Here is a 27,330-nt window from a genome sequence, read left to right as displayed (position 1 = left end):
CGTTAAAAACGGGGAACGCCATAACTCTCCCCTTTTTTCCCTTTCATCTCTTCACCCCCGTCCCTTACCTGTCATCACCCTCCCATTAAAGTTTACCCACGTGGGACTGCCGTGCATCTCATGTCTCCTTCCTAACCCCGCAGAAAGAATAACACATATATTAGTGGTCATTTAAGTACATTCCATAAATCATATATTGTAAGTAGTTCAGTGATAAAAATTATATACAAATTCACACACACACACACACACACACACACATATATATAGTCAATTCACTTTGTTAAGTATGTATACTCAAGAGTGATACAACTGGTATGTCTATGTTCTGTTTTCATTCATAACCATCATTATACCATCCACAGTGCCTGGAATGTTTTATTTTACAATGAACATAGCCTATATTTTCTTTTTTCAACTACTTTCCAAATTTAAAGACATTTTAGATATGGTGAAAAATGTAATCATTTAAAAAGCACATAAAATTGGGATTATAGGGAAATCTAATTATTATTTATCACCAAATTAAGGGTCATTTGTCCCCTTCTATGATTACATTTTTTTATTATTTTACTAGTGAGAGAAAAGGGTCTGTGAACCCAAGAAAATGACCTCACAATCTATAATATTTGAGCCAAGCTATAAGTACTGGTGATTTTTTTCTAATGCAAATGGTTACCATGACTTACTATGAGTGGTCAGAATCTGACCTCATATTAATTACTACATGACTGGTAACCTCAAAGTGGTCCACTTGGTAAGGAGAATGTGCTTGTGACTACATAATGTAACTTTGCACACACATTTGTATTTAATATATATGTTGACATTTGAGATACTGCCTAAGATATATTGAGTATGAAAAACTCAGAAAATGAAATTCTTCTTTTTGTCTTCTACCATACACAATCTCTACACCCAATGCATCATGGATGCCAAAATGAGACCTGGTATCCTGAAAATGCCAAAAACATGGTAGGGAAAATACTCTCATTTCCAAGCATAGGTAAGGGTTTTCTGACTAGGACTCTTGTCCAATAGTAAATGATACCAAAGATCAGCAAATAGGTTTTCATGAAATTAAGACTTTTCATTTCAGCATAAGAAAATATAATTAAAGTGGTAGCATACAGAATGTGAGAAAATCACTGATGTAATAGTCACATGAGAATTCTTGCATAGATAATTTACTTCTGGTCTGTCAAGACCTGCACTATAGGTGGGAATTAGTGCCTGGTACTATGTACCTGGTCAAAAATAAAATGGTTAGGTGGATCAGAGCCCTTTAAGATGGTGCTACTATTGTTACTTTGTGTGACAATAGAAGTTGCTTTGTAATTATTTCTGTTGCTACAGATAGATCTCATAAGCTTTCAGTCTTGGTCAGAGGTTCTTCTTTCTGAGTAGGCATCAGCAAATTCACAGCCTCATGACTTCAAAATGTTGAAATGATCTTGAAGTCCTAAAGGTGACATGTAGATCAACCATTGCTCCTAGACAAAGGAAACATTGAGAAAGTGGGTTCTAACTCATTCACAAGAGCTGTGATCATCTGCAGGTTTGGGTGACCATGTTCAGGTCTGACCTGAGAACCAGAAAGCTGGAAGAGGCAACATGCTGATGAATGAAAAAGCCTAATAAGCCTTTGTCTCAGTATAGAAAAGAAAAAGGAAGGTAGAAGTTGGCCATTTTTATTACTTATTAGTTCTCCCTTTCTCTGTCTGCCTCGCTGGAAGACTGTGTAGTTTCCATTCCCTCAAATTAATGAGTTTATTGATGTCAATACAGGAGTATAGGTACAGGATTACCTATAGGAATATAAATAACTTGAATGCTTGGAATCACAAAAGCTCACATTAGGATGGGTGATTCATGAAAACTAGAACTCTGAACACGTCTGCATGATTTGATTTCAATGGAATGAGACAGAGGTTCTCATTTCTTCAGTTCTTACTTACCACCTATGTAAGCTTGGGATGATAAGAGGCTTGTCAATCTTGTAAGTTTCAGGTTTAATTGCTGAGTCTTATGAACCTCTTCTCTCTTTCCATAGAACATTCTGAGACTTTAGGAAATAGTCTTATTATCCACACCAGTTATACAATACCAGTTGGATATCCAGTATCAAATGGTCAGTCCTGAAAATATACATACCAGCTATACAGGAAAATTGATTTACATTTATAACTATAAGAATATATAAATACATGCATATAATATATATAGTAACAACATTGTAATTATAACAACAATTAATGGAAAGAGAGGTCATAAATTAGAAAGAGAGTAAGGAAGAGTATAGTGAGGGTGTGCAAGGATGAAAGAGAAAGTAAAATAATGTAATTATAATCTCAAAAAAACAGTAAACAATTTCATGTCATAAAAGGAAAGTTGTTTCACAATACTTCATCCTTTCCTTAAAATATTAGTTGATTACAGAAGATCACATTCTAACAAGGATGCTGCAAATACACTAATGCAGCATGTCAGTTCTGAAGCTCTTGGTGAAGCCACCTTTTATTTTACATAGCTCCATCATGCCCAGTGAATTGGCCATAAAGCACTGGCTTCTCTTAAACATACTTTTATTAGCAAAACCTACCATTCATCTTAAGCCAGTCTGTGGTATTTGTAAGACTTTTGTTTGTGACAACTAAGCATTCCAATATTTGAGCCAGTATATCAGGAAATATTTTCTCTCAGGTTTCATTAGATTTTGTAGCCTGTATTTCAAGGAGGTTGAAGTAAGAATGTGACTTACTTTCCCACTTCTGTATCACTCAGATCGAGTCGATCTTTTCTTGAATCTATAATCTCATGAGCCAAATTTTGGCAGGATGTTTCATTGAAACTTTTTTGAAAGTCTTTTGTAATTCAAGCAGTTGAGAAATGAAGTACTCCTGACAAAGTCTCCTTCAAGGCCAATTTAGGGTTCAAAAACATGTTCTAATGTGAATTTTTCTCTTCTATTCCCCTTGTTCCAAACAGAGAATTACATTATAGTTGTGTACAAGAGTACTGAATTTTGGTCTAAGAAATTTTAATGAATATTACAGCTATCATATATGATCTTGATTTTTATCTTTCATAACCCTGATTTATGATTAAATTTATTTTCAGGTTTTGTCCACATTTTTCCATTTCCATTTTGAAAACTCTATAGATTTTATCTCCTCACTAAAATGTCTTTAGTCAGAAAAAGGTATTGTGAACTTCATAGCAAAGAACTGATAAAAACTGAATATATGGACTCATGGAATTCACTATATCTAAATGACTTTTATTCAAAAAGAAGCAAATTATGCTGTGTTTGCAAACTATTACTAAGCCCAACGTTCATTTTTTAACAAAGAATTTTTTCATGAAATTTTTAGGGTTACAGAGTCAGAGATCTAAGGAATGTTACATTTAAGTGAGTGCTAGAGAAGATATTGATTATAAAAAAATTTTTTGGGAAAATATGGAGACTAAAACCCACAGAGAAATGTTTTTATTTGTCAATAATGTAATTAGAGTGTTCTAAGGCCATATAAAAATTCAGATAGGCAAAATGGATATAATATTCTGGATATTATATAGGGAAGTGCAAGAAGAAAGATAAGTAAAAGAGGAACAGAAGTGGTAGGAGTAGATGAGTGGCTGGATGGATGGATGGATGGATGGATATGTATATGTACATGAATAGATGGATGGACAGATGATAGATAGATGATAGATAGATAGATAGATAGATAGATAGATAGATAGATAGATGATAGAGAAAAATATATTCAGTTTTCAGGCTATAGAATCAGTGGTTTTTGAAGGGAAGATGAACTCAGAACATTTGTTCTTTTTTTCATTCTGGACAGAGGCATGGGTGAACAACTGAGAACTTTTCTTTCAGCAGCTGTAGCCCTATGAATCTGGACCATTCTAGGACTTTAGGTGCCCAGAAATAGCCCTCAAATTTAGTTCCATTTCAATTGTCTCTCAATAATCCAACTTTCACTTTAGGCTGATTTGTGATGTGAACTGGAACAAATACTGGTCATCCAGGCAGCCCTGGCATTCTAGCCCCCCCTTTCTAAATTAAAGCTCTAGGTTTTGTGTGAAACTCTAAAAAAAAGTACAAGGGCTTGCCTTTGTATCTGCAAGGTCCTTGGATCCCCCAACACAGCCTGCTTCAGGGTTGATGGGTCCAGAGAGCCAGCGGGGAATGTTACTGCTGCAGGGGCTCCTTTCTACCATCCCACCCTGCCCCAAAGCCCACCTTTATGTCTTGGAGTCCTTAGAACCCTGAAAATCACCATGCTCCCATGCTGAGGGGGTCCAGAGAAGTGAGTAAGTGGCCACAGGGCTGGACAGTCCTAGGGGACTGAATCCAGCCCCCCTCCAATTCCCTAAGTTTTTCTGGTCATCCAGCAGGTTGAGCTCCCTGCTGCTGGCTCTCTTTATCCCATTCCACACTGCCCCCAAGCCCGCCTTTTCATCTGCAAGGTCCTTGAATCCCATAACACAGCCTGATTCAGAGCAGAGGGGATCTGAGAGCCTGCTCCAGTGCTGAGGGGACCTAAGAGAGGGCAGGCCAAGAAAACCTCTCAAGTACACAGTCAGCCACAGCAAATATTAGACCAAGATGCCAAGACTCTGCTGGCCTCATTTGATGGACGAGATGGGCAGGTGCCAATGCAAGAATGTCTCCAACATCCAGAAAAGCAACATGGTAACACCAGAATCCAGTGAACATGCATCAGGAAGACTTGAACACCCTAACGCAGAGGAAGTAGAAGAAATCAACTTTAAACATAAACTGGAAGTGAAAAACTCCCTTAAAAAATGGAAGAGAAGACAAACAAAAAGTTAGAAGAAATTAATAAATCTTTCAAAGATACCAAAGAAAACCAAGAAAAAGCAAGCAAACAAGTAAAGAAAACAGTTCAAGACTGAAGACTGAAATGGAGGTAATAAAGAAAACACAAACTGAGGGAAGGATGGATATGGAAAAATCTGGGTAAAGGAACAGGAACTACAGAGACAAGTATAACCAACAGAATACAACAGATAGCAGAAAGAATCTCAGACACTAAGATACTATAGAGGAAATAGACTCATTGATCAAAGAAAACATCAACTCCATCAAATTCTTAAGACAAAATATCCAAAGTAATCTGGGACACCATGTTAAGACCAAACCTCAGAATAATAGGGGTAGAAGAAGGAGAGGAATTACAGTTTAAAGGCCCAGAAAATATGTTCAACAAAATTATAGAAGAAAACTTTCCCAACATAATGAAGGATATTCCTATGAAGGTACAAGAAGCTTACAGAATACCAAATAGACTGGATAAAAAATCCCTGTGCCATATAACAATCAAAACAAAAAACATACAGAAGAGAAATACTATTGAGTAGCAAAAAAAAAAAAGTTCAAGTAACATATAAAGATAAACCTCTCAAAATTATGCCTGACTTCTCAATGGAAACCATGAAAGCCAGAAGATCTTGGATAGATGTGCTGCAGACACTAAGAGACCATGGATGCAAGCCCAAACTACTATACCCAGCAAAGCTTTCTTTCAATATTGATGGAGAAAACACGATATTCCATGACAAAAACAGATTTAAAAAATAGGTATCTAGAAACCCAGCCTTAACAGAAAGTACAAGAAGGAAAATTTCAACCCAAGGGAGCTGACAACACCCACAATAGCAGAGACATCTGATAACCCTCTACCAGCACAACTCAAAGAAGGGAAACACACAAACTCTACCACCAAAAAAATAATAGGAGTTAACTTATAAAAAGGCGCAAGATAAGAGAATGGATATGATTACAGGATAAAGCATTGTGCTGTTTACAAGAAACACAACTAAACCTCAAAGACAGACACTACCTCAGAGTAAAGGACTGAGAAAAGGTTTTTTAATCAAATGAATCTAAGAAACAAGCAGGTGTGGCTATCCTAATATCTAACAAAATTGATTTCAAACTAAAATCAATCAGAAGAGATGGAGAAGGACACTTTATATTCATAACAGGAACAATTCAGGAAAATGAAGTCTCAATCCTGGATATCTATACCCCTTATATAAAAGCGCCCACATATGTAAAAGAAACAATACTAGAACTCAAATCACACATCAAACCCCACACACTAATAGTAGATTTCATCACTCCTCTCTCCCTAATGGACAAGTCAATCAAACAGAAACTTAACAGAGAAATAAGAGAACTAACAGAAGTAATGAATCAAATGGACTTAACAGACATCTATAGAACATTCCACCCAAATAGGAAAGAATATGTCTTCTTCTCAGCACCTTATGGAACCTTCTAAAAAACTGATCACATACTCGGTAACAAAGCAAACATCCACAGCTAAAAAATTTGGAGTAACCACCTGTGTCTTTTCAGATCACCATGGAGTAAAGCTAGAATTTAACAACAATACCATACCCAGAAAGCCTACAAACTCATCTAAACTGAACAGTCAACTACTGAGCCACCCCTGGGTAAGGAAGAAATAAAGGAAAAAATTAAAGTCTTCCTTAAATTCAGTGAAAATGAAGACACAACATACCCAAACTTATGGGACCCTATGAAAGCAGTGATAGGAGGAAAGTTCATAGCACTAAGTGCTCAACTAAAGGAAACAGAGAAAGTTCACATTAGAGACTTAACAGCACACCTCAAAGCTCTAGAAATAAGAAGCAGACTCACCTAAGACTGGAAATAATCAAACTGAGGGCTGAAATCAACAAAATAGAAATACAGAAAAGAATTCAAAGCATCAATGAAACAAAGAGCTGGTTCTTTGAAAATCAACAAGATTGACAAACCCCTATTCAAACTAATCAAAAGGCAGAAAGAGAGCACTCAAATTAACAAGATCAGAAATGAAAAGGAAGACATAAGAGACACTGAAGAAATTCAGAAAATCATTAAGTCTTACTACAAAAGCATGCACTCCACAAAATTGGAAAATATAAAAGAAATGGACAATTTTTAGATAGATACCATATACCAAAATTAAATCAAGACCAGGTGAACAATTCAAACAGACCTATAAATTGAGAGGAAATAGAAGCTGTCATCAAAAACCTCCCCCAAACAAAAGTCCAGGGCCAGATTGTTTTAATGCAGAATTCTACCAGATCTTTCAGAAAGAGCTAGTACCTATACTCCTTAATGTGTTTCACATAATAGAAACAGAAGAGACATTGCCAAACTCTTTTGATGAAGCAACAGTTACCCTGATACCAAAACCACACAAAGACTCAACAAAGAGAAAGAATTAAAGACCAATCTCACTCCTGAACATTGATGCAAAAATTCTCAATAAAATCCTAGCAAACCAAATCTAAGAACACATCAAAAAAATCATCCACCATGATCAAGTAGGCTTTATCCCAGAGATGTAGAGCTGGTTCAACATACAAAAACCTATCAATGTAATCCATCATATAAATAAACTGAAAGAAAAAACCATATGATCATTTCATTAGATGCCAACAAAGCATTTGACAAAATTCAACACCCCTTTATGATAAAGGTCTTGGAAAGATTATGGATACAAGGATCATATCTAGGCAGATGCAGCGCAGAGAAAGGTGCAGATGCGGCACAGAAACTGGCGCAGACGTGAACCTATATTTTTTGATGGTCCAAGCTTGAAACAGTGAAGCCCACACTGAGAGCAGATAGTCCCACTACAACTAATTCAAGTAGGTGTTTTATGGGCTGGCCTGCAGAGTGGTAGGCCTTTTGTTGGTGAGGTCCCTGGCAAACAGGGAGCCTGGTTTTTTCCCTGAAGACCCTCCTGAGTAGTGAGAGTGTTCTTGAACTGCAGCGGGACCCAGGAAACGGAGCGGGGCATTCCCCAACCCCCTTGACTCCCCGGTCACCCTGCGGGGGCTGCTCCCTTCTGCTGGGGCTGCTCCCCTCTGCTGGGGCTGCTCCTCATCTGCTATGACCTCTCTCTCCCTGGCCCATCCCAGCTTCCCCCAGAGGCTTCCTTCCTTCTCTCTCCCTTCTGCGGGGTCGCAGGATCACCCAGTTCAAATTCATCAGGATGAAGTCTCAGTCCTGAATATCTATGCCCCTAATATAAAAGCACCCACTTATGTAAAAGAAATCTTACTAGACCTCAAGGCAGACATCAAAACAAACACACTAGTAGTAGGAGACTTCAACACACCTCTCATACAAATGGACAGGTCAATCAGACAGAAACCTAATAGAGAATTAAGAGAATTATTGGAGGTGATAAAGCAAATAGACTTAACAGACATCTATAGAACATTCCACCAAAATAGGAAAGAATATACTTTCTTCTCTGCAACTCATGGAACCTTCTCAAAAATTGACCACATACTCAGTAACAAAGTCAACCTCCACAGATACAAAAAAAAAAATCAGTGTCCACCTGTGTCTTATAAGATCACCACGGATTAAAGTAAGAAGGCAACAACAATGCTACCCACAGAAAGCCGACAAACTCATGGAAACTGAACAGCCAACTACTGAACCACACCTGGGTCAAGGAAGAAATTAAGAAAGAAATTAAAGTCTTCCTTGAAATTAATGAAAAATAAAGAGACAACATACTCAAACCTATGGGACATGATGAAAGCAGTGCTAAGAGAAAAGTTCATAGCACTAAGTACCCACTTAAAGAAAGAGAAAAAGCATACATTGGAGACTTAACAGCACACCTGAAAGCTCTAGAAAAAAAAAAGAAGCAGACACGCCCAGGAGGAGTAGAAGACTGGAAATAATCCAACTGAGGGCTTAAATCAACAAAATAGAAACACAGAAAACAATCCAAAGAATCAATGAAACAAAAACTTGGTTCTTGGAGAAAATCAACAAGATCGACAAACCCCTATCCAAACTAATTAAACGACAGAGAGAGAACACACAAATAAATAAGATCAGAAATGAAAAGGGGGACATAACCACAGACACAGAGGAAATTCAGAGAATCATTAGATCTTACTAGAAAAGCCTGTATGCCACAAAACTGGAAAATGTAAAAGAAATGGACAATTTTTAGATAAGTACCATATACCAAAGTTAAACCAAGACCAGGTGAACAATCTAAATAGACCTGTTAGTCGCGAAGAATTAGAAGCTGCTATCAAAAACCTCCCTTCCAAAAAAAGCCCAGGACCAGATGGTTTCAATGCAGAATTCTACCAGAACTTCCAAGAAGAGCTAATACCTATACTCCTTAAGGTATTTCACAATATAGAAACAGAAGAGTCATTGCCAAATTCCTTTTATGAAGCTACAGTCACTCTGATACCAAAACCTCACAAAGACTTAACCAAGAAAGATAATTACAGGCCAATCTCACTCATGAACATCGACGCAAAAATTCTCAATAAAATACTGGCAAACCGAATCCAAGAACACATTAGAAAAATTATCCATTATGATCAAGTAGGCTTCATTCCAGAGATGCAGGGCTTGTTCAACATATGCAAATCTATCAATGTAATCCACCATATGAATAAATTGAAAGAGCCCCCCCCGCCCTCTTTTGGCGCGTGGCATTGGGAGCTGGGTCCCAGTCCTCGGGACGCCCGGGCGGGCTGCAGTTCCTTTGTTTCTGTGGCCTGCCTGCACCAAGGAGGGCTAGGCGCTTTGTTTGCGAGCTGCCCAACCAGCACGGGGGCCTGATCTCTCGGCCCCAGGAGAACCAGCATTGGGGTGAGTTTCTGGCCCGCGGCGCCAGCCAGGGACGGGGATCACGGGGGTCCCTTGGCCTCCTGTCTTTCTTGGGCTCTCTGCAGGACCTCTATTCCCTGGTTACTGCCTCTTTCTTCCTGGCCCACCCAGCTTCCGTCCAGAACCCTCCCCACTTGGGCCCCCCCGCCCTCTTTTGGCACGTGGCATTGGGAGCTGGGTCCCAGTCCTCGGGACGCCCGGGCGGGCTGCAGTTCCTTTGTTTCTGTGGCCTGCCTGCACCAAGGAGGGTAGGCGCTTTGTTTGCGAGCTGCCCAACCAGCACGGAGGCCTGATCTCTCGGCCCCAGGAGAACCAGTGTTGGGGTGAGTTTCTGGCCCGCGGCGCCAGCCAGGGACGGGGATCTCGGGGGTCCCTTGGCCTCCTGTCTTTCTTGGGCTCTCTGCAGGACCTCTATTCCCTGGTTACTGCCTCTTTCTTCCTGGCACACCCAGCTTCCGTCCAGAGCCCTCCCCACTTGGGCCCCCCCTGCCCTCTTTTGGCGCGTGGCATTGGGAGCTGGGTCCCAGTCCTCGGGGTGCCCGGGCGGGCTGCAGTTCCTTTGTTTCTGTGGCCTGCCTGCACCAAGGAGGGTAGGCGCTTTGTTTGCGAGCTGCCCAACCAGCACGGAGGCCTGATCTCTCGGCCCTAGGAGAACCAGCATTGGGGTGAGTATCTGGCCCGCGGCGCCAGCCAGGGTCGGGTATCTCGGGGGTCCCTTGGCCTCCTGTCTTTCTTGGGCTCTCTGCAGGACCTCTATTCCCTGGTTACTGCCTCTTTCTTCCTGGCACACCCAGCTTCCGTCCAGAGCCCCCCCCACTTCGCCCCCCCCCGCCCAGGCGGGCTGCAGTTCCTTTGTTTCTGTGGCCTGCCTGCACCCAGCAGGGTAGGCGCTTTGTTTGCGAGCTGCCCAACCAGCACGGAGGCCTGATCTCTCGGCCCCAGGAGAACCAGCATTGGGGAGAACCAGCGTTGGGACGAGCCAGGGTTGGGCACGGAGACCGGATCCCTTGGTGCCAGGAGAGCCAACATTGTGGAGGCCGCGTTGGGTAGGCAAGGAGACCTGATCTGGTAAAAGAAGATCCATAAGGGAGTATTTGGAAGAAGAGATGGGCAGACGCTAAGGCAAGAATTTGCCCAACAAACTGAAAAGCAACATGAAGCCACCAGAAACCAGCGACCTCACAACGGAAGGACATGAACACCTTAATCAAGAAGGAGAAAAGATTGACTTCATGAAAGTGATTGACGCCCTTAAACAGCATGTAAAAAACGCCCTTATAGAAATGGATGAGAAATATAACAGAAACTTTGAAGAATTGAATAAATCAGTGAATGATACCCTAGAAAACCAAGGAAAAACAATCAAACAGATAATGGAAACAGTTCAAGACTTGAAAACTGAAATAGAGGCAAAGAAGAAAACACAAACAGAGGGCCGGCTGGACATGGAAAATCTAGGTAAACGAATAGAGACTACAGAAACAAGCATAACCAGCAGAATACAAGAGATAGAAGAAAGACTCTCAGATTCTGAAGATACCATAGAGAAAATAAACACTATGATCAAAGAAAACAGCAAGTCCAACAAACTCTCATCACAAAACATTCAGGAAATCTGGGAAACAATAAAAAGACCAAACCTAAGAATAATAGGAGTAGAAGAAGGAGAAGAAGTGCAGCTCAACGGTACAGAAAATATATTTAATAAAATTATAGAAAAAAACTTTCCCAACCTAAAGAAAGATATACCTATGAAGGTGCAAGAAGCATACAGAACACCGAATAGGCTGGATCAAAAAAAAAAACATCCCCTCGCCATATAATTATCAAAACACAAAGCATTCAGAATAAGGAAAAAATATTAAGAGCGGCAAAGGAAAAAGGCCAAATTACTTACAAAGGTAAACCTATCAGACTTACACCTGACTTTTCCATGGAAACCATGAAAGCCAGAAGGTCCTGGATAGATGTACTGCAGAAACTGAGAGACCATGGATGCAAGCCCAGATTACTATACCCAGCCAAGCTTTCGTTCACTATAAATGGAGAAAATAAAATTTTCCAGGATAAAAACAAATTCAAACAATATGCAGCCACAAATCCAGCCTTACAGAAAGTAATAGAAGGAAAATCACTAACCAAGGAGTCCAATAATGACCACAATAACTCAGGCATCTAGAGACCCTTCATCAGCACAAACCAAAGAAGGGATACACACAAACTCTACGACTAAAAAAAAAAATGACCGGAGTTAACAACCACTGGTCATTAATATCACTTAATGTCAATGGTCTCAACTCACCTATAAAAAGGCACAGGCTAAGAGATTGGATAAGAAAACAGGATCCAACATTCTGCTGTTTACAAGAAACACACCTCAACCACAAAGACAGGCACCTACTCAGAGTAAAGGGTTGGGAAAAGGCCTATCAAGCAAATGGACCTAAGAAACAAGCAGGTGTGGCCATACTAATCTCTAACAAAGTTGACTTCAAACTTAAATCAATCAGAAGAGATGGAGAGGGGCATTTTATATTCATAACAGGAACAGTTCATCAGGATGAAGTCTCAATCCTGAACATCTATGCCCCTAATATAAAAGCACCCACGTACATAAAAGAAACATTGCAAAAATTCAAGGCAGCCATCAAACCGCACACACTAATAGTAGGAGACTTCAACACTCCTCTCTCACCAATGGACAGGTCAATCAGACAGAAACCTAACAGAGAAATAAGACAATTAATGGAGGTAATGAAACAAATGGACTTAACAGACATCTATAGAACATTCCACCCAAATAGGAAAGAATACACCTTCTTCTCTGCAGCTCATGGAACCTTCTCGAAAACCGACCACATAGTCGGTAACAAAGCAAACATCCACAGTTACAAAAAATTATTACTAACCACCTGTGTCTTATCAGATCACCATGGATTAAAGTTAGAATTCAACAACAAGGCTACCCCCGGAAAGCCCACAAAGTCATGGAAACTGAACAGCCAACTACTGAACCATACCTGGATTAAGGAAGAAATAAAGAAAGAAATTAAAGTCTTCCTGGAATTCAATGAAAATAAAGAAACAACATACTCAAACTTATGGGACACTATGAAAGCAGTCCTAAGAGGAAAGTTCATAGCACTAAGTGCCCACTTAAAGAAAATAGAGAAAGCTCACATTGGAGACTTAACAGCCCACCTGAAAGCTCTAGAAAAAAAAGAAGCAGACTCACCTAGGAGGAGTAGGAGACTGGAAATAATCAAACTGAGGGCTGAAGTCAATAAAATAGAAACACAGAGAACAATCCAAAGAATCAATGAAACAAAAAGCTGGTTCCTGGAGAAAATCAACAAGACTGACAAACCCCTATCCAAACTAATCAAACGGCAGAGAGAGAATTTGCAAACTAATAAGATCAGAAATGAAAAGGGGGACATAACCACAGACACAGAGGAAATTCAGAGAATCATTAGATCTTACTACAAAAGCCTATATGCCACAAAACTGGAAAATGTAAAGGAAATGGATACTTTCTTAGATAAATATCATTTACCAAAGTTAAATCAGGACCAGGTGAACAATCTAAATAGACCTGTTAGTCGCGAAGAATTAGAAGAGGTTATCAAAAACCTCCCTACCAAAAAAAGCCCAGGACCAGATGGTTTCAATGCGGAATTCTACCAGAACTTCCAAGAAGACCTAATACCTATACTCCTTAATGTATTTCACAATATAGAAACAGAAGGGTCATTACCAAATTCCTTTTATGAAGCTACAGTTACTCTGATACCAAAACCACACAAAGACTCAACCAGGAAAGAGAATTACAGGCCGATCTCACTCATGAATATCGATGCAAAAATCCTCAACAAAATACTGGCAAACCGAATCCAAGAACACATCCGAAAAATTATCCACTATGATCAAGTAGGCTTCATTCCTGAGATGCAGGGCTGGTTCAACATACGAAAATCTATCAATGTAATCCAGCATATAAATAAACTGAAAGAAAAAAACCATATGATCATTTCATTAGATGCTGAAAAAGCATTCAACAAAATTCAACATCCATTTATGTTAAAAGTCTTGGAGAGATTAGGGATACAAGGGTCATACCTAAATATAATAAAAGCTATATACAGCAAGCCGACAGCTAACATCAAATTAAACGGAGAGAAACTCAAAGCCATCCCGCTTAACTCAGGAACACGACAAGGCTGTCCACTTTCGCCATACCTCTTCAATATAGTGCTGGAAGTTCTAGCAATAGCAATAAGACAACATAATGGGATCAAGGGGATTCGAATTGGAAAGGAAGAAGTTAAACTTTCGTTATTCGCAGATGATATGATAGTGTACATAAGCGACCCCCAAAACTCCACCAAAGAACTTTTACAGCTGATAAACAGCTTTAGTAATGTGGCAGGATACAAAATCAACTCCAAAAAATCAGTCGCCCTCATATACACAAAGGATATGGAAGCAGAGAGGGAAATCAGAGAAGCTTCTCCATTCACAATAGCCACAAACAGCATAAAATATCTTGGGGTAAATCTAACCAAGGAAGTGAAAGATCTATTTGACAAGAACTTTAAGGCATTGAAGAAAGAAATTGATGAGGATACCAAAAAATGGATGGACATCCCTTGCTCTTGGATTGGGAGGATCAACATAGTAAAAATGGCAATTCTACCTAAGGCAATTTATAGATTCAATGCAATCCCCATCAAGATCCCATCAAAATTCTTCACAGATCTGGAGAGGACAATAATCAACTTTATATGGAAAAACAAAAAACCCAGGATAGCCAAAACAATCCTATACAATAAAGGATCTTCTGGAGGCATTACCATCCCTGACTTCAAACTCTATTACAGAGCTACAGTAATGAAAACAGGGTGGTACTGGCATAAAAACAGAGAAGTCGACCAATGGAATCATATAGAAGACCCGGATTTTACCCCACAAACCTGTGAACACCTCATTTTCGATAAAGGAGCTAAAAGTATACAATGGAAGAAAGAAAGCATCTTCAACAAATGGTGCTGGCACAACTGGATGTCAACCTGTAGAAGAATGAAAATAGACCCATATCTATCACCGTGCACAAAACTCAAGTCCAAATGGATTAAAGACCTCAATATCAGCCCGAACACACTGAACCTGATAGAAGAGAAAGTGGGAAATACCCTACAACAGATGGGCACAGGTGATCGCTTCTTAGGTATAACCCCAGAAGCACAGGCATTAAGGGCAACATTGAATAAATGGGACCTACTAAAACTGAGAAGCTTCTGTAAAGCAAAGGACACTGTCACTAAGACACAAAGGCAACCTACTGACTGGGAGAAGATCTTCACCAACCCCGCAACAGACAAAGGTCTGATCTCCAAAATATATAGAGAACTCAAGAAACTAGACTTTAAAATGCTAATTAACCCAATTAAAAAATGGGGCACTGAACTGAACAGAGGATTCTCAACAGAAGAACTTCAAATGGCCAAAAGATACTTAAGGTCGTGCTCAATTTCCTTAGCAATCAGGGAAATGCAAATCAAAACAACTTTGAGATACCATCTTACACCTGCCAGAATGGCTAAAGTCAAAAACACCAAGGATAGCCTTTGCTGGAGAGGCTGTGGAGGAAGGGGTACCCTCATCCATTGCTGGTGGGAATGCAATCTTGTGCAACCACTATGGAAGTCAGTGTTTCGGTTTCTCAGGAAATTCGGGATCAACCTACCCCTGGACCCAGCAATACCACTCTTGAGAATTTACCCAAGAGATGCTCTATCACATGTCAAAAGCATTTGTTCAACTATGTTCATAGCAGTATTATTTGTAATAGCCAGAACCTGGAAACAACCTAGATGCCCTTCAATGGAAGAATGGATGAAGAAAGTATGGGATATATACATATTAGAGTACTACGCTGCGGTAAAAAACAATGACTTCTCGAATTTTGCATGCAAATGGAAGGAAATAGAAAACACTATCCTGAGTGAGGTATCCCAGACCCAAAAAGAAGAACATGGGATGTACTCACTCATAATTGGTTTCTAGCCATAAATAGGGGTCACAGAATCTACAATTGGCGAACCTAAAGAAGCTAAGTAAGAAGGTGAACACAAGGAAAAACATATCGTTATCCTCTTGGATAAGGGAAGTAGACAAAATTGCCGGGGAGAAAAGTGGGATCTTGGGGGTGGGGTGGGAAGGGGGTAAGGGGAGATGGGGAGAGAAAAGGTAGAAGGGAAGGAGGGTGGACTTGGGGAAATTGGAGGATCGGGATAAAGGAAGGTTGGATAGGGGAGCACGGAACCACAATTCTAAGCTAAGGGACCCACTCTAGGGTGGGCAGGAGAATTGACCCTAGAGGGGCTCCCAGGTGCCCAAGCTGAGGTCCCCAGTTAGTTCCTTGGGCAGCTGAGGATAGGGAACCTGAAATGATCCTATCCTAGCGCAATACTGACGAATATCTTGCATATCATCTTAGAATTTTCATCTGGCGATGGATGGAGATAGAGACAGAGACCCACACTGGAGCACTGGACTGAGCTCCCAAGGTCCCAATGAGGAGCAGAAGGAGGGAGAACATGAGCAAAGAAGTCGGGACCACGAGGGGTGCACCCACCCACTGAGACAGTGGAGCTGATCTACTGGGAGCTCACCAAGGCCAGCTGGACTATTACCAAAAAAAGCATGGGATAAAACTGAACTCTCTGATCATGACGAACAATGAGGGCTGATGAGACGCCAAGGACAATGGCACGCAGTTTTGATCCTATGCAATCTGCTGGCTTGATGGGAGCCTAGCCAGTTTGGATGTTCACCTTCCTAGATATGGACGGAGGGGGGAGGACCTAGGACTTACCACAGGGCAGGGAACCCTGACTGCTCTTTGGACTGGAGAGAGAGGGGGAGAGGAGTGGGGGGAAGGGGAGAGGGGTGGGAGGAGGGGGAGAAGAGTGGGAGGAGGGGGAGAAGAGTGGGAGGAGGGGAAGGGAAAGGGGAGGCTGGGAGGAGGTGGAAATTTGTTTTTTTTTTTCTTTATTCTTCTTTTATCAATAAAAAAATCTAAAAAAAAATAAATAAATAAATTAAAAAAAAATAAATTGAAAGAAAAAAAACCATATGATCATTTCATTAGATGCTGAAAAAGCATTCGACAAAATTCAACACCCCTTTATGATAAAGGTCTTGGAGAGATTAGGGATACAAGGGTCATACCTAAATATAATAAAAGCTATTTACAGCAAGCTTACAGCCAACATTAAATTAAATGGAGAAAAACTCAAAGCCATCCCACTAAAATCAGGAACACGACAAGGCTATCCACTCTCTCCATACCTCTTCAATATAGTGCTGGAAGTTCTAGCAATAGCAATAAGACAACATAAGGGAATCAAGGGGATTCGTATTGGAAAGTAAGAAGTTAAACTTTCGTTATTTGCAGATGATATGATAGTATACATAAGCAACCCCAAAAACTCCTACAGCTGATAAACACCTTATTAATGGGGCAGGATACAAGATCAACTCCAAAAAATCAGTTTCCTTCCTATACACTAAGAATAAGGAAGCAGAGAGGGAAATCACCTTTCACCATAGCCACAAATAGCATAAAATATCTTGGGGTAACTCTGACCAAAGAAGTGAAAGATCTATTTGACAAGAACTTTAAGTCTTTGAAGAAAGAAATTGAAGAGGACACCAGAAAATGGTAAACTCAAAATCATGCCCCAAATATCGACTGACCAGCTTTCAAGCATCAAATGTAATCATGGCTATCTGAAGTATCAAGAGCTGGGATCTAGGCTCAGCTAAGTGGTATTTTGTCACATTCAGTTTCGGGCTCTCCATTTTAGAAATTATGGAGTAGGAATTAAATTATATCAAACATTTTCAAATATATGAAGCCATAGTCAGATTCATGATATGGTACTCCCTTGATTAATTAATGATAACTCATGTGAGAATACAATCAGTCAAATTAAGAACATTACACATTTTCTTCAGAATATCTGTCAAAACTTCATCATATTTTATATAAAGTTTGATATCTCTGAAATTCTTGTAGCATATTACAAAGCTTAAAATAAAACAGCACCTTCTGGACATGACAGGACTACTGTACTCATGAATTCGAAGGTCAAATCAGTAAAGAAAGGGGCTCACTGTCCCCCATCCTAATTTAGAAGCTTGTGGTATTTGATGGCTTCCAGAAGAGGAAAAGTCGGGTAAATTTAGGTTGCTGATTCCAGGTAGTAGGGCTGGCTCTAACACATGAGCATATGGGCATGCAATGTTGCCCTAGGTAGATTATTTAAAGCAAAAAAAGGGCATAAATTTAGGAATACTGGAATTAAGAGAATGACTAGAAACCATTTGCAAGGAATGAATGGAAATATAATCAAAATACACTGAATGCATGGATGAAATTCTCAAAGAATTTTAAAATTGTGTTATATAAAAGTTTGCAGTTCTCCCACCAGCAATGGAGGAGTATTTCTTTAACCCCATTCTCTCCAGCATAAGTTGTCATCAGTGTTTTTGATCTTAGCCATTGTGACAGGTGAAGATGGAATCTCATAGTTGTTTTGATTTGCATTTTTCTGATAGCTAAGGATGTTGAACATTTCCTTGAGTATCTTTCAGCCATTTTAGATTCCTCTGTTGATAATTTTCTGTTTAAGTCTCTTGCCCATTTTTATTGGATTATTTGTTCTTTGATGACCAATTTCTTAAATTCTTTGTATATTTTGGGGCTTACCCTCTGTATGATGTTGGGCTGGTGGAGATCTTTTCCCATTCTGTAGGCTGTTGTTTTGTCTTGTTGACCATGTTTTTTGCTTTAAAGAACTTCTCAGTTTCAGGAGGTCTCGTTTATTAATTGTTTTTCTCTTAATGGCTATGCTATTGGGGTTATATTTAGGAAGTGGTCTCCTGTGCCAGTGCATTCGAGTGTACTTCCTACTTTCTCTTCTATGAGGTTTAGTGTGGTTGGCTTTTATGTTGAGGTTTTTGATCTCTTTGAATTTCAGTTTTGTGTATGACAATATATATGAATTTATTTTCATTCTTCATATTGATACCCAGTTATGCCAGCACAAGTTGTTGAATATTCTTTCTTTTTCTCCATTTTATATTTTTGCTTCTTTGTCAGAAATCAGGTATTCATAGGTGTATGGATTGATATCTGGGTCTTTGATTTGGTTCTATTGTTTCTCCTGTCTGATTTTATACCAATAGCATGCTGTTTTCAGTACTGTAGCTCTGTAATAGAGTTTGAAGTCAGGGATTATGATGCTTCCAGAAATTCCTTTATTGTACAGGATTCCACTATCCTGGGTATTTTGCTTTTTCAAATGAAGCTAGTATTGTTCTTTATCTCCCTTTGTTGTCTTACTGCTCTAGCAGTAATCTCAAGTACTGTATTGAATAGATAATGTAGCGAATGGATAACCTTGTCTTGTTGCCTCCAGAAGTTCTTTTTATTACATAGTAGGTACTTTTTCCAGTTGCTGAAAAGGATAGATTCAAGGAAAATCATTTTACAGCATAATTTTTAAAGCAATTTCATATAAAAAGGAGAACCTGTTTGTTGTTAATCTACATTGGTTTTTATTTGAAATTCTATTGAATATCTTTACAGTTTTGACCCCTTGTGTTCTACAGTGCCCTCTGGTACAAACACTCATCAGGTTTAGGGGTAGAGGTAGGAGTTAGGGTAGGGTTAGGGTTCGGGTTATGTTAGGTTCTAAACTGCAGAGGACAGAGAACACATTCAGAGGGGCAAGGTTTCCTAATGAAGGCACAGAACATCTTCAGAAGGGAAGAGCTGCCTGTTAAGGGCATGGGACACCTACACAGGACTCAGGACAGTTGCAAAATGTCCGAATGAACTGGTGAAGGCACAGGACAGCTGTTAAAGACCAGGGCCACCTACTGTGGGGTCTGGATGCCTGCTGAAGGCACAGAACACATTCAGAGGACCCAAAAACACCTGCAAATGGGCATGGTCAACTGTTAAGGCCACACGACAGCTATTAAGGACAAGGGCCACCTGCTTAAGGTGAGAGTCACATGCAGAAGACATAGGACATCTTCGAAAGAGTAGGGCAACCTGTTGACAACCCAGGACAACTGCAGAAGGACAGAGCCACCTGCTGAGGACGTAAGACACCTACAAAAGGACACAGCCAGTTGTTGATGACATAGGACACCTACAGAGGTCCTATAACACCTGAAGAACAGGCAGGAACAAATGTTTATGGCACAGGACACCTGAAGAAGGGGGGGGCCAACTGCCCAGGGCAAAGGATGCCTGTTAAGTATCAGAGCCACCTGCAAAGGGACAGGGTCACCTGCTAAGGACACAAGCACTAGAAAATAACCAGGGCCACCTGTTAAGGGCACAGGATACCTACAAAAGTCACAGGACATCTGCAGAAGAGTAAGGGCACCTTTTGAGGGGCAGTAGTACCTGCTGAGGGCACAGAACATGTACAGAGAAAAGACATCTGCAAAGTAGCAGGACACTTTCACAGGACACATCTTAAGGAACAGGGCCTTCTTCTGAGATTCACAGCTACCTGGTGAGAGCACACAGTATCTGCTGAAGGGCAAGGGCACCCACTCAGCCACAGAATATCTGCAGAATATCAGGGCCATCTAATAAAGACATAAGACAGCTGCAGAAAGGCAGGGTCACATCCTGAGGGCACAGGACACCTATGAGGACACAGAATACCTGCAGAGAGGCAAGGTCACCTCCTGAGTACCATGGTCAACTGTGGACAGCACAGGACACCTGCAGAAGATCATGGCCACCTGCTCAGACACAGGACAGCTGCAGAGGACCCAGGACAGCCGCAGATTGACAGAGTCACCTGTTGAAGGCCGGGATATCCACAGAATGACAGTCAACTACTGAGGGCAAAGGGTAACTGCTAAAGATGCAGGCCACCTACTCAGGGACAGCATCACCTACTGAGGACCAGGGTCACATACTGAAGGCAGGGTCACCTACCAAGAGGCAGGGTACCTATTGAAAGACAGATCTTTTGCTGAGGGGCAGGATTACCTACTGAGTGGAAGGTTTACCTACAGAGGGCAGGGTCATCTTCTGAGGGGCAGGGTCCCCTGCTGATATCACACAGTCACACATAACTTGGACTCTGCATAACCTCCTTGGTCATTGGCAGTTGTGAATGTTCTGGCCTGTTCATGTGTCCTATGTGTGATGTGCATCATATGTGTTATGCATGCATGTGATATGTTTGTCATGTGTCATAAGTGTTTTATGTGCGTGTTTGATTTGTCTTTCGCTTGTGTGATGAGTGTCATGCACATGTGTGATGTGTCATATGCTTGTGTGATGTGTGTCATATGCTGTTATGTGTTCTGCACTGTGTGACATGTCGTGTGTGTGATGTAATGTGTGCCATGACCATGTGTGATTTGTGTGTCATGCAAGTGAATGTGATATGTGTTATGCATGTATGTGAGATGTATGTCACACATGTATAGAGCCCTGTGCAACTACCCACACAAGACCTGGCCAGCGTCATGCACATTGTGATGTGTGTGTCATGCATGCATGCCAATCGTGTGTCACATATGTGTGAAGCACTGTGCACCCACCCACAGGAGGCCGCCCATAGCAGAGTCTGTAACAGAAAGCTCTAGTGCACAGAGATCACAGGGGCGCAGAAAACACAGGACACACCTGCAGCAGCTGCTGAGGAAATGCTGGGGTGCCGGTCGAGCCCATATTCATTTCCTGAGGTACACATGGGACTCCTGCTGTATATGGTGCATTCCTGCTGCACACAGTGGTCTCCTGTTGTATGTATGCATCTCCTGCTGCGCACAGGGCCTCCTGGCCAGTAGGGGGGCCCTGTGCTGCCCTGGTTGAGGCTGCCAAGAAGCTCCTGGGGTTGCAATAGGCAGAGGAACAGCACCGCCCTCCAGCACAGGCCTTGGCAGAGGACAAAGGGGAGGGTTGGGAGGCAGGAGTGGCGGACACCACCCAAAGCAACCTCCAGCTACAGAGGCTCCAGGTGAGGTCTAAACCCTGGGAGCTGAGAGGCCACAAGAGGTGCAGGTAGCTGGGTAACTACCAGGGCTTCAGGTGGGGCGTGAGGGGGCTCCTGAGCCATCCTAGGGATTTGGGAATTCCTAGGCCTTCCTGGGAGCATGGGGGGGGGGGTCTTCTCTGGACATGGGAGGCTTCTGGACGTCCCTGGGGACATAGCGGCCTCTTGGGGGCATGAGGGACCTTCCTGGGGGAATGAGGAGCTCCTGGGCACCTCTTATCCCAGCAAAGGCCCTGGCAGGGCTGGTGTGTCAGCCCTATGCTCTCCCTGGGTCCAGTGCTGACTCAGGTGGAGAAAGGGGACCTGTCCTGGCAGGTACAGTTTATCCCGCAGCCTCTCCGGGTGCTATGGCGTCCCCCAGGGCTGACGTTCAGGCAGTGGTCACCGAGAGGCACAGGATGGGTGAATGTCCTGTGTGGGAGGAGGCGACAGGACAGCTAGTTTATGTGGACATCCACGCGCAGACTGTGTGCCGCTGGAGCCCGCACAGTGGGCAGGTGCAGGCAGTGAGCCTGGGTGAGTAAAGTCAAAGGCTCTGGGGGAATTCTAGAAGGAGTGGCAAGGGGTGTGAGGGGAGAAGAGTGGGGAGTGCTAGGAGGAGACCACTGGGTGGGGAGTGAGAGCAACAGGTTGTGGGTGGGTAAAGGGGAGAGGAGATCCTGGGCCTTGGTGGGGGGGTGCCCTCCCCAGCATGCCAGTGCAAGCAGTGAACCTGGCTGAGTGAGAGACACAGGTGCGGCTGGGGGAGCAGCAGAGGTAGGCCTCAGGGTAGTGGGGAGGAGTCCTGGGCCTTGGGTGAAAGCCCTGGGCGCTTTGGGGAGCCCTGGGACGTGGAGCTGCTGACTCCTGACCCACATCGTCCATGTCCCCCAGCCCTCTGTCCCCTCACCCACCCCGTCCGAGGCTGCTCACCCACCCAGTCCGTGGCCCCCCACCCTCTGCTCCCTAGGACACCGCGTGGGCTGCGTGGCCCTGCGCGGCCGGGAAAAGGGCAGCTATGTGGTGGCCGCTGGCACCCGCCTGGGCCTCCTGGACTGGGATTCGCAGCAGGTGACATGGGTGGCACAGCTGGACAGACACAGGCCACACAACCGGTTCAATGATGGCAAGGCTGACCCCGCGGGGAGGTTCGTGGCAGGTGAGCACCGAAGGGACTGTGGCCACATGGTCAAGAAGGTTGTGGTGGGGGTGGGGTGCGGAGGGTTCCGAATCCAGGTGCTTCTCCAAGGAGACCAGGGATCCAGTTGCCCTGCCCCGCCCTTTTCCCCTTCCTACCCTCCCCCCTCTTGGGCAAACACACCCAGCTCCCGCTGAGACCCCGGAACACCCGGTCACCCAGACGGACCCCAGAGCTCAGTACCCCAGGACTCACCAAGGCTCAGTACCCCAAGGCTCAGTACCGCAGGGCTCAGTACCCCAAGGTTCAGGATACCAGGGCTCAGTTCCCCAAGGCTTAGTACTACATTCAGTATCCCAAGGCTCAGTAGCGACAGACTTGCAGACTGGAGCCTGAGAGGGACACCTGAGTGTCAGTGAGGGCCCCGCCCACGTGCCCGGGACTGAGAAGGAAATAAATATTGGGCCCAGAGTTGGGGTCGCAAACCCCCACCGGCCCGGAGAGGGTGCTTCCCGCACCTTCCAGCTCCCAGTGACCATGCTATACTTGGCTGGTGGCCCTGGCCCTCCATCTCTGAGGTCTCCTCTGCTGTCTGTCAAGTCATTGTCACCCAGAGTGCTTGGCAGGGTGGCGGGAGGCATTCAAACGTTTCTGCCTTCTGCTCTCTGCCCCCTGCAGGCACCATGCCCGAGCCCTCTGCACCCGGTGTGTGGGAGCCCGCCCAGGGCTCGCTGTACTCACTGCAGGAGAACCACTCGGTGCTGTGCCTGGCCGACCGGCTTGGCATCCCCAACGGGCTGGACTGGTCTGCTGACCACCGCACCTTCTACCACGTGGACAGCCTGGACTACGCGGTGCACGCGTATGACTATGACATGCAGGCTGGCACCATCAGTGAGCGCAGAGTCCACCTGGGACTCACTCGGGAGACAGGGAGACAGACCTGGGGACAGACCATGGGACTCAGGGAACACATCACAGAACTCGGGGTACAGATCGCGGGATTTGGGGTACAGATGGTGGGACTCGAGGACAGACTACGGGACTCGGGGACAGGCTGAAGCGAGGGGCTACGTAACCTGAGGACAAACAGGTGTACCTCTGTCCCTGTGCCCATGGCCCCAGGCAGTCCTGTAGAGAGGCCTCTCTTTCCCTGAGTGGCCATGCGTGTCCCTGTCTCACAGAGAACCGCCGACTTGTGTACCAGCTGCCGCGGGGTCGGGCCATGCCTGACGGTCTGTGCGTGGACAGCGCAGGGACACTGTGGGTGGCCTGTATCGATGGTGGCAAGGTCATCCAAGTAGACCCGCAAACAGGTGCGTGACGTCAGGAGCCACACAGTACTGGGAAAGGTCACAGTGTGTGGTCCAGTGCTTTGCAGGGTGGCGGTGCGTGTTTCTGGGCATGGTGGGGTCACATGCGTGGGTCTTTGGCGCGGCAGCGTCACTGTGTGTGAACCCTGGGCGTGGCAGGGTCAGGGTGCAAGGTTCAAATGTCCTACCCTCCATCCTGAGTGGGAGTGTAGGGTGAGGACGTCAGGTTTACAAGCCCCCAAGGACCTGGTAGGGTCCTTCCTTCCTCTCTGATGAGCTCCAGGGGCTCGAGATGTGCTAGGTTTGCGACCTCATCCCTTTTCCCTGAGATCTTCCACTTTCACCCTACCAGAGACCCCTGTCTTGAGGATTTGGGGAGATTATGGGCGGCTGCATGAGTGGACAGTGAAGACGGAGGATGGGGGAGAGGGGGCAAGGGCGAGGTAAAGATGGATGGGAAGAGCTTTGAAGATCAGGGAGGGACAGTGAAGACGGAGACGGGGTAGGAGTGTGGGGGAGGGTACGATGAAGAGGGAAGTGAAGTGGAGCGGGGAAGCGGGGAGGGCAGCGGCGGGGCTGTCCGGGTGCCAGGGTGCGAGCATTGCAGGCTCTGCTTGATTGCAGGCTCCTGTCTGCCCGCACTGTGAACATGTCTGTGTGTGGATGGGAGTGAGGTGGGAGGGCAGAAGGACCAGGGGCTGTCCTGGAGCATGGTGGCCGACCTGGGTCCTCCCTCTGCCCACAGGCTTCTGTCTGCGCACCCTGGACCTGCCGGTGTCCAGGGTCACTTCCTGCTGCTTCGGGGGCCCCAACTATGCGGAACTGTACGTGACTTCGGCGGCCGATGGGCTGAGCCCTGAGCAGCTGCAGCGGGAGCCCCAGGCCGGACACGTGTTCAAGGTGAGGGTTAGCTCCGTGAGGGCAAGCCCCGTATGTGGAGAAGCCCCATGGAAGGGGAGCCCTGTGGGTGCACAACCCGATGGGAAGGGAGCCCCGTGGGAGGGCAGAGAGAGAGAGAGCCTGTCACGGAGGGGGAGGGTCTTCTGTCGTAGATGCCCCCATAGCTGCAGCGGTGGGTCTCCTGACCCACGTGTCCTCCGACGTGACCTCCGACTTCTGCTCAGTACCTACCCTCCCCTTCCCTTGCAGGTTTCGGGCCTGGGCATTTGCGGCCGCCCATGCTTTCCATTCGTGGGCTGAGGTCTTAGGCACGTGCAACTGTGCCTCCCAGAAGGGTCCGGAAGGCGCCTGTTGCTCCAATGCGGGACCGGTGACTCGCTCACCCCGTCCACTGCAACCTCAGTGTAACCTTCCGGAATCGACACCTCCTCCTCTTCATGACCTTAAAATGCTGCTGTAATGTAAACTGACGTGTGTTTGTGGGCATGTTCATGTGGGTGGGGAAGTGGGGTCACGGGTGGTCACGGGTCCTGGCTGGTGGTGCACAAGGACATGCAAAGCCCTGGCATGACCTGCACACTGGTGCACTCACCCAGGCGGAGGTGTGGCCGCCATGGCCTGTGAACACACGTCACAGGTGGGCAGGAGACCCACATATCTTCAGGTAGGGGATGGGTGGGAGCATCAAATGAGCAGCAGCTAGAGCCTCATCTAGACCTCCCACACGCTCACACATTACACGCACATGCTCACGTACACACAAAGTTACAGGCTTACAAGCACATACATGCACAGGCACACATGGGCTTGTGCAAGCAGACATACACTCTTACATAGATACTCTCATCCACGCACACATACAGGCATGCACAGGCATGCACACATGCAGACACATTATACATGCACATAGGCGCTTGTACACATGCCCACTTTCCCAGGCGCGCACATTCATACTCTCATGTGTGCACACCCAGACTCACTGGTTCAGGCCTGTCCTATGGTGAGCAGGAGTTCTGGGCTAGGGTCGCCTGTGTCTGTGGCCCTCACTTGTGTGTCACGCTATGTCATGCTAGCCGAACAGGCCCTCCTCCCTCCCCCTTTCCCCTCCTTTCCCTCTCTGCTCTCTGCCTTTGTTAGTCCCACATGGCACAATCTCAATTATGTTTATGGCCCTGCACGTCCTAATTACAGCACAAAAGAGAAATCAGTGTAAATCACACATGTCACGCCCACGAGGCCGTGTGTCAAGGCCTGACCTGGATTCTAGGCCCAAGAGATTGAGCCATTACAGGTTTCCTGTAAACCCTGGGACAGGGCCACTTAGCCTGCCTTGAAATGCAGCCCATGGAGCCCAGCAGCTGTGTCACGGGGGAGGGGGTCGTGGGGGTCTTCCGACCGCCAGAGCATGGGCAGTGTCACGGGGAGTCTCTCACCCAAGGGGCAGCTGTCGGGTATTGCACATATTTCTGGTGACTGACCCCTGCAGGGCAGGGTCCTTGTATCTAGACCTGGAACTCCCTCTTCTTGGCTGAATAATTAGAAGACTTTTACAGTTGGAAGAAAAACATGAGAGAAATTTGTCAGTTTCACAGTAGCAAACACATCTGAGAGGTGTAGGGAGGGGTGCAGAGAGGGATGGAGGGAGTGGTGTGGAGAGGGGTGTAGGGAGGGGTGCAGGGAGGGATGGAGGGAGTGGTGTGGAGAGGGGTAGAGGGTGCAGGGAGGGGTGCAGAGAGGGATGGAGGGAGTGGTGTGGATAGGGATGTAGGGTGCAGGGAGGGGTGCAGGGAGGATGGAGGGAGTGGTGTGGAGAGGGGTGTAGGGTGCAGGGAGGGGTGCAGGGAGGGATGGAGGGAGTGGTGTGGAGAGGGGTAGAGGGTGCAGGGAGAGGTATGGGGAGAGATATAGGGTGTGGGGAGGGGTGTAGGGTGCGGGGACAGGGTGCACAAAGTGAGAAGTGCACAGGCCTCACCTCAACATGCCCCTTTTGTCCCTGGGGGTTTCACAATCCTGACCAGACAGGAATAGACATAGGTGGGTCCTTCCTGTTCTGCTGGTTCAGGGCGGTTAGGATACTCAGCAAGGTGACACAGAGTACACAGGAGAGTACTCAGAAGGGTACTCAGCAGTTTGGCAGTCAGTACCCAGGAGGACTTAGATACCAGTACTGCACAGATCTTC

The 27,330-nt window shown here is 44.8% G+C and overlaps 1 protein-coding gene across 1 annotated transcript; it reads left to right on the top strand.

Moving 5' to 3' along the window:
- Positions 1–21,992: 21,992 nt before the first annotated feature.
- On the top strand, positions 21,993–25,615 carry LOC142854022 (regucalcin-like). Its single transcript, XM_075979163.1, has 6 exons — positions 21,993–22,335; positions 22,769–22,957; positions 23,615–23,830; positions 24,121–24,252; positions 24,995–25,149; positions 25,399–25,615. Exons 1-6 carry the CDS (start codon positions 21,993–21,995, stop codon positions 25,447–25,449), a joined length of 1,086 nt encoding a protein of 361 aa, XP_075835278.1. The 3' UTR covers positions 25,450–25,615.
- The last annotated feature ends 1,715 nt before the right edge of the window (positions 25,616–27,330 follow it).

This window comes from Microtus pennsylvanicus, chromosome 7 (genome assembly GCF_037038515.1).
Source record: "Microtus pennsylvanicus isolate mMicPen1 chromosome 7, mMicPen1.hap1, whole genome shotgun sequence".
Classification (NCBI taxonomy): Eukaryota; Metazoa; Chordata; class Mammalia; order Rodentia; family Cricetidae; genus Microtus; species Microtus pennsylvanicus.
This window is presented reverse-complemented; position numbering and strand designations above follow the sequence as displayed.

Bases quoted from the DNA above. Each gene is read 5' to 3' on its own strand.
- LOC142854022 (XM_075979163.1), top strand. From the start codon at position 21,993: ATGAGGGACCTTCCTGGGGGAATGAGGAGCTCCTGGGCACCTCTTATC. The intron at 22,958-23,614 runs GTGAGCACCGAA...TGCCCCCTGCAG, and splicing joins CGCGGGGAGGTTCGTGGCAG to GCACCATGCCCGAGCCCTCT. The intron at 25,150-25,398 runs GTGAGGGTTAGC...CTTCCCTTGCAG, and splicing joins AGGCCGGACACGTGTTCAAG to GTTTCGGGCCTGGGCATTTG.